The 12,398-nt window shown below is 37.9% G+C and overlaps 1 protein-coding gene across 1 annotated transcript in view; it reads left to right on the top strand.

Annotated features, from left to right (window-relative positions):
• Positions 1-12,398, top strand: part of FANK1 (fibronectin type III and ankyrin repeat domains 1) — a 39,830-nt gene that overhangs the window by 16,980 nt on the left and 10,452 nt on the right. The window contains exons 5-7 of the mRNA XM_034436439.3: positions 2,300-2,374; positions 3,299-3,364; positions 8,082-8,247. Of these exons, the coding sequence (XP_034292330.1) occupies positions 2,300-2,374; positions 3,299-3,364; positions 8,082-8,247 (307 nt within the window). The remainder of the gene's footprint in view (positions 1-2,299; positions 2,375-3,298; positions 3,365-8,081; positions 8,248-12,398) is intronic.

Raw genomic sequence — 12,398 nt, forward strand, 5'->3', positions numbered from 1 at the left:
GACTACATTGAAAGAGTTTACATTTCAACATTTATCTCTGAATTCGTAGCATGAAATTAAAATGTAATATTTATTTTTATAATAAATAATTTTATCATATTTATATAATATGTCACAAAGACACAATGACAGAAGAAACCAGATTGACCAGATTCTAAGCTTTTTCTTTCATGAAAGTTGCTGTTGTACCACTGCAACCATTTAGATAATAGCCTTTATTGAGCAAGTTTAAACTGTATTGATTGCTCTTGAATCTCTCCTCTGTAGACCATCATTTTATATAGAACTTTTGGGTGTCACTGGATAGCAATTTATGTTCTCTCTATATATATTTATTTATTATTTACTGTGTATATAAGCTGCCACAATAAACTAGGTATACACAATTAAAACCATAATATAAAGTGCAAATAAATACAAGTTAAAATTAAATACTCAAAAGGCAAAGGAGCTGAATGCTCACTATAATAAGACGAGTTTTCATTTGCTTTGTAATTACAAGAAAGACGGACCTATCTTTACTTAGGAAGGTAAGATGTTTCAAACAATCAAGTCTAACGCTATACCTCACAGACCTTGCAGAAGAAAGGTAGGGTGAGGACTGTCAACAGACCCTCTTTAGATGTTCATATTGAATGGGCAGGTTCTCTCTTTCCCAGTATAACATGATTCCTGATATAACCCAGTGCAGCCAGTAAAAGGTTTAAAAGCAATTACTAGGTTTTTGAACTGAGTCTGGAAGCTAGCCAGCAGTCAATGGAGAACAGGTGTAGTTCTACTCTGTTAGAGGTTGTCTTATAAGAAGACTTTTACCACGTTTTGTACCAACTGTAGGTTCAGAGATACCTCCAAAGTCAGACCTATGTAGAGCACATTACAGTAGTCTAACCATGTGGATCAAGGCATGAAACTTGAGGCATCCTGAGGCATAACTTGTGCAGCAACCAAAGCCCAAATATTAATATATATTACTAGTTCATATATATTACGAGTCCAAAGCTCAGCAAAAGTCCACCCAGCTACATGCTGTTTCAGGAAGTATTGCTGAAATTTTATCTTTATTGTTGGTATTTGGATATCTACCAGATTCAGTGCTGAATTGCTTTTATATACCAGATGATTTGGCCATAGCAGTACGTACAAGAAAAACACATGGAGATGGCAAATAGCCGCCTGTCCAAAGATCTTAAAATCTTAGGAAAATTTTTCACTGACGGGAGGCTCACTCCTAGCATCAGCAAAACGGTAACTATGTGCTTCCACCTTAACAACAAAGTAGCTTATGAAGCCCCGATGTCTACTTAAACAACAACTTACTCCCCTGCAATCCCCATCTCAAGTACCTTGGAGTAACATTGGACCAGACTCTCTCCTATAAGATACATCTCGAGAACATGGCTGCCAAAATCAGTACTAGGAACAACATACTCCAGAAATTGTGGAACTAAATGGAGAGCTTCATCTGCCACCCTAAAGTCATCAGCATTTGGGTTAGTTTACCCTGCAGCGGAACCCTATGCCCCTATATGGCTTAACAGCTGCCATACTAGTCAGTTAGACATAGGATTCAACGCCACCATGAGGATTATAAGTGGATGTATTAAAACCACTCCGACTTGCTATCTTCCTGTTCTAGGTCATATAGCACTGCCAGTTTTATGAAGGCAAGAATGCACTAGTGAGAGAAAACAGAAAAACTATGAACAACTCAATCCGGTTTGCCAGAATTCTCTATATAAATAGGGCATAGTATCCTCGCCTCAGTGTGACTGTGGGGTTTCACATCAAACTGTAGATCACATGATGACCGGCTGTAAGCTGAGAACTCTGCCTCTGATTCTTTTTTAATATGAATGGTACTGCATTTCAATGTTTGGATGCCTAGACATTGATATTTGAACATAGATCCTTTTAACATTTATATTTTATTGTGTTCTATTAATCTAGGTGAAATGTTAATATATATTACTAGTCCATATATGATATGCGAAACAATAAATAAATATAGACCCATATTACTTAAACTTCTATCTAGTCTTTTCACCAAGAGTTCAAATTAGTATTAGTACTCCCTACTTCAATTTTCTCCCATAACAATAGACTGTGACCAGTTCCACAACTGTTCAACAGGACTCTGAGGTCCTGTGGCAATTATACAAAACTATTGAAATGTGTTGAAGAAGTCACTGATTAATACTATTTTTTATTTTATGGTTCAAAAAGTGCAATAACATTACAAAATATTATTCAGGAATGAGATGAATGAAAAACTGGATAATGATTTTTTTCCCCTTAAAAGGCAAGTTGTAGTAAATACACTCAATAAACTAGGACTTTCAGCATTGATGGTTGCTTCACAAAAAGGATATACAAGGTATGGCATTATCTTTCTTATATATTTTACTTCAGTATTCTTAGATTTGTATTTTAGCATCTGTTTAGATCATCAATATTAATGTCTTTTTTAGAACTATATGAACATAATGCTTTCAAAGCAGAATGACTATATGATTATTTACTTGAGGATTTAACTCCAAAAGACTTATCAGTTCTTTCCCATCATAATCTCCATAAGATTATGTTAATTTTTCTATAACTAATTTTAGTTATAAATATTCAGTATTTAAGTTGTAATTTTTTGAATTTTATTTGAAATATATGTAACTGCATATATAGAGTAATACTGCTACACTTGATCACATGTTCTATAGCTGTGAACCCATAGGGCAGGCTGCGCTATTCAGTTGTTGAAGTTCAAATATTAAATCTCAGATTGATTTACAGAAGATATGCCCATCTATGCTGTCAGATACATTGATCTCATTTATGAGTGCTAATTTTTAAAAAATATGCTTGGATATAAACAAATATCAAATAAAAGTATTACCACTAGTATACCACTACAATGATAGACCTAAGTACCCTTTTTCAGTCTTCTGATTTTAATTATTATATCATTGTAATACAGTTATCAATTGTTCTATATTACAGCATTTTATTGTACATTGAAAATCAGCTGTCCTTTCTTGCTCTATATTACTCAATCAATTATAGATTAAAATACATTGAACCTAAGGTTGCAATGACTTGTGAACAATATAGTTAGCTTATAAAACAGAGGATTTATGAAATTGAGATTGAAAGTTATTTTTAATTTCATCCACTTCTTACTAAAGGACTCATTAAAATTAGCATCTAAATCTGAAATGTATTTTTATAAACTATGGAAGAAAGCTAGTTATGAAAACAATATAAGGTAAAAATGGAAATAATATGAAGCTACTCTTTTATTATCTAGGCTTGTACAGGTTTTGGTAGAAAATGGAGCAGATGTGAACCTGAAAAATACCAGTGGAAAAGACAGGTATAAAATTCAATATATAAGATTACATTAAATATATTTATTTGTTTGAAAGAAGTAGTTAAATAATTGAGAATATCAATTAGGCTATGTAAACTGGAAAAAGTATTTTACAATGCATGGAAATACTACAAAATACTTCTTTTGGGATCATAAGAGCTGCGGCATCTTTCCAAGCTCACTCAGCTACTTCAGAAGTTATTCGGAACTATCTCAGCATGTGTGTACATACATTACCACTTCACTGATTGTCTTTCCTGCAACAGACTATATGTGCCCCAGCATGCCAAGTCAGCCTGAGTACCGTATATTTGCTTTAATTATTTTAAAGGAGGTGCTTTGTACATGCATATTGTGAAGCATCTTCTTTGAAAGCTGTGCATAGTCTTATACTAATAATATATAAATGTTTGGTACTAATGCATTAATATTGCAATGGACAATACAAGTAGAACAAATTGCATTGAGTTCATTCACTCTTGAGGGAGGGAAGCATATAATCCTTCATGGTGCCTTAAGTCTAGCTAAATTTATTTGGCAAATGAAAATGTATCCTAGGTAAACAAACATAAATATTGGAGTATTTTATGGCATTGTATATAACTATTTTTACTTTTCATTATTAGATATTAGGTAAAGTAATATTTACTTTTCATCCAATGCCCATCTGATGTGTATAAATATTTATGCAGATAATATGTAATTAGAGATACACAAAGCAAAGTTCCTGAAAAGTGATGAAAATATAGCCATTTAATTCTGAATTTCATGAAAAAATTCACATATATAAAGAATGTGTCCTACTGCATTAATGATCTCATTCAACTGAAAATGTGTTGTTTATTCACTTGTAAAAATTATAATGGAAACCAGCTTTACAAAGTACTTACTTCATTATGGTCATATTGATCTAATTTAACTGAAATCAATGTTAAGATCATGGTATGAAATCAAGACAGTTATATTGTCCAGTTTCTCAACTGCAGGATTAAGTAACTGACTTTAATTTTTTAAATCTTTTAAAAAGTAATTTTTGTGTCAAACAGCTTTGTTCATTTTATTAATCAAATCACTTCTGTCGTCAAAAGAGAATTCCATATTTATTTTATGTATTCAGTTTTCATCCAGACTTCATTTTGTGTATAAATAATTCAAGGCCCTGAATATCCTTTCTCCTCCTATTTTCCCCATAACAACAACCCTGTGAAGAGTGAGTGACTAGCCCAAAGTTGTCCAGACAGCTTTCATTCCTAAATCTTCTGGTGCCTAGACCAGCACTTAAACCACTAGACCATCCTTCTCTAAAATACAGCCTTCACAAAAAGAGCATTAATAATATTAACCTGTACATATGAGGGAATATATAGACCGCTTTCAAGCCAGAGGACTTAAGACTGAAGACTTGATATATGCCTCTTGGGTTTGGATAAACATGCTTAATTAAATTTCATCCTCTTTTTAAAATTGCTGACACAATACATAGTTGAAAAGATAACCTTTCCACAACTTTTCCCCTGAGCTGTACAGAACAATCTACAGTCTAGCCTTTAAATTCTAGATGGGCTCTACAGGCAACCAGATGAACAGCTAAAGCTTCCAAAGGCCCAGCGTCCTCCATTTTGTTGCACACGTTTTTACAAGTGAGATGAAGGTTTTTTCCCCTCTAGTTCAAGGGAAAAACTGCATTAAGTTTTTTCCCCCCTCTTCTTGCTTCCTTTCCTCTACTCTTCAGCCTGGAATAGAGATTTGAGAGCAGAGGTGGAGAATTTAGTTTTAGCACCTAATTGGGGCATGGGAGGAGGGGGTAGATCAGGTCCATTGCTCCCAGATTATTTTGTCTGGTTTATTGAAGAATTGTGGCTTTCTGGGGGAGGGGGCTAAGCAAGGAAAAGGTTTGGGAAGCTCATCCTGAAGTTCCTGCCTTTTATAAAAGGGCCAGCTTTCCAAAGCCTAGAAAAGCTTTGCATCCTCCCAATGGTTAGCTGATTGGCCATCAGGAGGCTCTAAAATATTAGGAACTGGTCCTTCTTTTGCCCCAGAAAGGCAGTGCACCTTGGCAGAAGGTAGACGGGCAGAATTAGGAAAAGCATGTGCACCAAGCATTTTTCTTTCCATTGTTTCTCACTGGCAAGACAGCTGTGCAGTGGCAGAAATGGAGCATGGGATGGGGGAGGCCTTGAGAGACCTGAAGCAGGTGGGCTTGTGCCTGCACCTGGCCACCCAGGATCTCCCCCAACCCTGAGCTCCATTTAACGAATGCACTGGGGACAGCAGAGATGGTTGGTTGTTACTTGAGGCAGTTCACATTGTCCTGACTTTTGAGCCTAATGGTCAGGCTCCATTACAGTTGCAACTCGAGGATCACCTGTAGTTGAGATGAGATACTATTTCAGTGTGGTTGCTGCTTTTCTAGTTGCTCCCAAGCTGCAGGCAAAGCTCTAAGCACCAGGTAAAACCCCCACCAGGATAATGCTGCTCACCATAGCTTGTGGTCCTGGGAACTGAATTAAAATATTCTTCCCATCACCTCTTGCAAGCAGGTAAGAGGACTTTAATTCAGTTGCCAGGACTATAAACCATGGTGAGCAGCATTATCCTGGCAAAGGGACTTTAATTCAGTCTTCTGATATCACCTCCACTTCTTCATCTCTAGGCCATTTGCATTTACCTTTCCTGCTGTACACGTTCCTTTCCCCAGTCTGTCTTAGCATTTGCTTTTATATGGTCCAAAGATTGAGTGGGGTAAGGTTGGATATGAGCATGTCCTTGAGAAACACCAGGGTGTGGTTCTATTAGCCAAGCTATGCAACAGGATTTAGTGCCTGTGCATACAGTTCTGAAAAAATGTATGAATGCCTGAAGCAAGTTTTTATTGTCTGTGTATGAAAACCTGGATATGTGACTGCACCTACTTTTCAAACAAGCAGATAGAAACTAGATCTTCATTCTCTGAGGGATTCATTAAGAGGTTGCATTTATGGCTCAGTGCATGATGGAACCTGTGATTCCTAGATGGTCTCAAGTGACTACCAAAACATCAATTTTGGCTGTCTAATCAGAAAATTCACCTGTTTGGAGTATAAATGGGCAATCTCTAGATCTCTCTTTATTCCAAATGGAATTTTGCAGTCACATCCAGTTGTCTTTTCAGTTGTAATACCCCTGCAATCCTCAGAGCATTAAAAAAATGTTCACTTGCCTCATCAAGAGCCCCAATCAGCAATTTTGATTTTTAATGAAGTTTGGATTTGGTTTCTGAAGCTTTGAGTCAAGGAGGAAGATAAACTACCTTTTTACATGCCTTCTATCTTTTACATTGAAAGAATTATTTTCTTACATTAGTGTGAAGAGGCAAAGGAACCTGATGTTCTAGCAATATTTAAAAAAGTTATATACTACAAAACATTTCTTGCTGTCTAGCATTTTGGGCTGTAGGAAATTAATTACCTGTTCACTAAGAAAGAAATCAAAATGATAGTCACCAGAAATCCAAACAAAGGATTGCAGTCACAAAAGGTGAGATAGTCTCATACTTCTACCATCTAATATAGCAATATACAATATAAAAGAATAAATCTTTATTTATTTATTTATTTATTGGTTTGATTTATATGCCGCCCTTCTCCAGAGACTCAAGGCGGCTTACAATGTGTTAAGCAATAGCTTTCATACTTTTGTATATACCTGCTTAGTAGGGCTTTCGGCCCCCCAAGCGGTGTTCTTTTTTATACAAAGTCAGCTTATTGCCCCCACAATCTGGGTCCTCATTTTACCTACCTCAAAAGGATGAAAGGCTGAGTCAATCTTGAGCCTGGTGAGATTTGAACTTGCAGTAATTGCAGGCAGCTGGTGCTATTTAACAGCACTTTAGTCTGCTGCGCCACCAAGGTGCATCTTCCATGAAAACTAATATTTAACTAGAAGTATATTTATTTTATTTATTTATTTTATTTTATTTATTTAATTTGTATACCACCCTTATCCAACAGGACTCAGGGCGGTGAACAGCCACGGTAAAAACACAACATATACAATTTAAAAACAATTTAAAAAACATTAAATAATTTTGGCCATAAATTTAAAATAACCCAATTAAAATCAATTATAAATTTAAAACAGCAAGGATGGGGTCAAGCCAGCCCGGTTAGATGAAATAGATGTGTTTTCAGGGCCCAATGAAAAGTCCGGAGGTCTGGTATCGTGCGTATCTCTGGGGGTAGGTTGTTCCAGAGGGCAGGTGCCGCCACAGAGAAGGCTGTCCCCCTGGGGGTCGCCAGCCGACATTGTCTGGCCGACGGCACCCTGAGGAGGCCCTCTGTGTGTGAGCGAACTGGCCGGTGGGAGGCTATTGGCGGCAGAAGGCGGTCTCGTAAATACCCCGGCCCTAAGCCATGGAGCGCTTTAAAGGTGGTCACCAACACCTTGAAGCGCACCCGGAAGACCATAGGAAGCCAGTGCAGCTCGCGCAGGAGAGGTGTCACATGGGAGCGCCCCGTCGCTCCCATAATCCCCCGCGCGGCCGCATTCTGGGCCAGCTGGAGCCTCCGGGTGCACCCCAAGGGGAGCCCCATGTAGAGAGCATTACAGTAGTCCAGGCGGGAAGTGACGAGTGCCTGAGTGATATGTAGAAGAACATAGGGATTATTTTAATTATTTAATTTCCACCTCTCGGCAATCCAAAATGAGTGCTTTAGCTTTAATAAATGCTTTTATTTTACAGTTTAATGATAGCTTGTTTCGCTGGTCACCTGGATATTGTCCAGTATCTCAGATCCCAAGGGGCTTCCTGGCTAAGTAGGGATTTCGGTGGATGTACAGCTATGCATTGGGCTACGGATGGAGGGCACTGTGATGTTATTGAATGGATGATCCAGGACGGCTGTGAGGTATTGGAAACATTTGTGTAACTTATGAAAAACAGTATTTTAAATTGTTTTCTGATATGTACCAGTACATACTTCTTTGCATGAAATACTGAAGAAGATAATAGTAATGCTAATCAGTAGGTACATGTGTAAAAAATAGATTACAGATAGTCCTTGACTTACAAGCATAGGACCAGCATTTACATTGCTAGCAAGACAATAAGCGAGTCATCCCCAATTTTACAAGCTTTTTTGCCATGGTTGTTAAGCAAATCAATGTACCCTGTTTCCCCCAAAATAAGACATCCCCGATAATAAGCCCAATTGGGCTTTTGAGCGCATGGCAATAAGGCCAAGTGCTTATTTCAGGGTTCAAAAAAATATAAGACAGGGTCTTATTTTCGGGGAAACACAGTAGTTGTTAAGTGAATCACATGGTCATTAATTAAATCTGGCTTTCCCCATTGACTTTGCTTGTCAGAAGTTGGATGGGAAAATAGCAAGTGGAGGTCATGTGACCCTGGGATGCTTCAACCATCACAAATATATGCTGGTTGCCAAGTGCTTGAATATTGAGGCCATGACTTTGGGGACAGCAACAGTCATAAATGCAAGGATCTGTTGTAAGACTCTCTTTCAGAGCCATTGTAGCTTCAAACAGTTGCTAAATATATGGTTGTAAATTGAGGATTATCTGTATTTAGGTAGGGATGCTTTTATAACAATCTAATTATTGTAAATGGACTGTATCATACCACTGGATTAACTTTCTTAGTGAAAACCTGCTATAACTTTTATTAACGTTCATCATTGTTATCAATATGGAAAAATAAAAACAAGCTCGAAGCTTAGAGGATTAAAACGATGCCTTTACATTTTAATTTAATTTTAATTTAGCAAGAAAAATATAAGGTGATTTGGTTTGGCTTGACTAGAAGCTGCTCGTGCAGTGGAAATGTTTGTTTGTTTGTTTAGTAAATTTATATGCTTCCATCTCCCTTTACATTACATTAAATATTAAAATGAATAGAGATTAAATACCGTTAAAAACTAAAATATAAGAGGGTGCTTTCCTACTTTCAGCCCCTGTCCTCTTTACCCCCTGAAAATCTCTCCCATCTACAAGTTGTTTCTGCCTAATTTTGCCTTTCCATTACATTCCTCTTCCAGATCTCAAGTCTTCTTTGGCCCTCCCCTCCCCATCCCTAACAGATATTTTTGGAATAGTAGAACACCAGAAGAAAAAAAGGAGGAAAATCCATAGATCCAGGTCACCGATACCTCCCATACATTTTAAGATAGAGCATTTACATATATAATTTTAATATTGTGAGGCATATTTCAGAAGCCAATGTTACAGTGTTAACAAAATAAAATTCATTTAATTATGTAAAAGATGCTTTATCTAACAAAGTTACTTATTTACATAAGTGACTGCTCAGTATTGCTAGAGCTAAGGCTGTAATCCCCTTCATAGATTACTGCCTTGTTGTGGTGAAGGGGCTTGCGTAGCTCAATGAAGCTATGAGCTATGCTGTGCAGGGACACCCAAGACGGACAGGTCATAGCAGAGAGTTCTGACAAAACGTGATCCACTGGAGAAGGAAATGGCAACCTACTCCAGTATCTTTGCCATGAAAACCCCATGGACAGTACCAAAAGGAAAAAAAACATGATGCCAGAAGATGAGCCCCTCAGGTCGGAAGGTGTCCAATATGCCACTGGGGAAGAGCAGAGGGCTAGTGCTATTAGCGCCAGAAGGAATAAAGTGACTGGGCCAAAGCCGAAAGGACGCTCAGCTGTGGATGCATCTGGTTGTGAAAGGAAAGTCTGATGCTGTAAAGATTTTTTCTCCATAGGAAACTAGAATGTAAGATCCATGAATCAAGACAAGCTGCATGTGTCAAACAAGAGATGATAAGACTGAACATCGACATCTTAGGAATCAGTGAACTAAAATGGGCAGGAATGGGTGAATTTAATTCAGATGACCATCAGGTATATTACTACGGGCAAGAATCCCTCAGAAGAAATGGCATAGCCTTCATAATCAATAAAAGTGTAGGAAAAGCAATACTGGGATACAATCCCCAAAATGACAGAATGATCTCAGTTCAAATCCAAGGCAAACAATTCAATATCACAGTAATCCAAGTCTATGCCCCAACAACTGGTGCTGAAGAGGATGAAATTGACCGGTTCTATGAAGCCCTACAGCACCTTATAGAATTAACACCAAAAATGATGTCCTTATCATCATAGGGGATTGGAATGTTAAAGTAGGAAGCCAAAAGATAACTGGGATAACAGGCAAGTTTGGCCTTGGAGTACAAAATGAAGCAGGGCACAGGCTAATAGAATTCTGTCAAGATAATATGATGGTCATAGCAAACACTCTTTTCCAACAACCCAAGAGACGACTCTACACATGGACATCACCAGACAGTCAACACAGAAATCAGATTGACTATATGCTTTGCAGCCAAAGACGGAGAAGCTCTATACAGTCAGTAAAAACAAGAGCAGGAGCTGATTGTGGCTCAGATCATGAGCTTTCATTGCAAAGTTTAGACTTAAATTGAAGAAAGTAAGAAAAGTACTAGGCCACTCAGGTATGAACTAAATCATATCCCTGACGAATATACAGTAGAGGTGACAAATAGATTTAAGGAATTAGATCTGATAGACAGAGTGCTTGAAGAACTATGGACGGAGGGTCACAACATTGTACAAGAGGTAGCAACTAAAACCATCCCAAAGAAAAAGAAAGGCAAGAAAGCAAAATGTTTGTCTGAGGAAGCTTTGCAAATAACTGAGGAAAGAAAGGAAGCGAAAGGCAAGGGAGAAAGAGAAAGATACACCCAGTTGAATGCAGAATTCCAGAGAATAGCTAGAAGAGATAAGAATGCATTCTTAAATGAACAGTGCAAAAAAATAGAAGAAAACAATAGAATAGTGGGGACCAGAGATCACTTCAAGAAAATTGAGATATGAAGGGAACGTTTCATGCAAAGATGGGCATGATAAAGGACCAAAATGGCAGGGACCTAACGGAGGCAGAAGAGATTAAGAAGAGGTGGCAAAATTACACAGAAGAACTATACAAGAATAATAACCATGACGGGGTGGTCACTGACCTCAAACCAGACATCCTAGAATTTGAAATCAAATGGGCCTTAGGAAATCTGAGCAACAACAAAGTTAGAAGAGGAGACAGTATTCCAGCTGAGCTATTTAAAATTTTACGATGCAGTAAAATTGCTACACTCAATTTGCCAGCAAATTTGGAAAACTCAACAGTGGCCACAGGATTGGAAAAGGTCAGTTTACATTCCAATTTCAAAGAAAGGCAATGCCAAAGAATGTTCAACTATTGCGCCTTTACACTCATTTCACATGCTAGTAAGGTTATGCTTAAAATCCTACAAGCTAGGCTCCAGCAGTATGTGGATGGAGAACTACCAGAAGTACAGGCAGGATTTCAAAGAGGCAGAGGAACTAGAGATCAAATTGCCAACATATGCTGGATCATGGAGAAAGCTAGGGAGTTCCAGAAAAACATCTACTTCTGCTTCATTGACAATGCTAAAGTCTTTAACTGTGTGGATCACAACAAATTGTGACAAGTTCTTAAAGAGATGGGAGTACCAGACCATCTTATTTGTCTCTTGAGAAACCTATATGCGGGTCAAGAAACAACAGTGAGAACTGGACATGGAACCACTGATTGGTTCAGAATTGGGAAAGGAGTCCGGCAAGGCTGTATACTGTCGCCCTGCCTATTTCACTTATATGCAGAGCACATCATGAGAAAGGCGGGGCTAGATGAATCAAAAGTTGGAATTAAGATTGCCAGGAGAAATATCAACAACCTCAGATATGCAGATGATACCACTCTAATGGCAGAAAGCGAAGAGGAATTAAAGAGCCTCTTGATGCGGGTGAAGAAGGAAAGTGCAAAATTTGGCTTGAAACTCAACACTAAGAAAACTAAGATCCGGCCCTCTCAATTCCTGGCAAATAGATGGGGAAGAAATGGAGATAGTGACAGATTTTATTTTCCTGGGCTCCAAGATCACTGTAGATGGGGACTGCAGCCAAGAAATTAAAAGACGCTTGCTCCTGGGGAGGAAAGCTATGGCAAATCTAGACAGCATACTAAAAAGCAGAGA

Source organism: Pantherophis guttatus, chromosome 6 (genome assembly GCF_059756535.1).
Source record: "Pantherophis guttatus breed Tessera chromosome 6, ASM5975653v1, whole genome shotgun sequence".
In the NCBI taxonomy this organism is placed as follows: Eukaryota; Metazoa; Chordata; class Lepidosauria; order Squamata; family Colubridae; genus Pantherophis; species Pantherophis guttatus.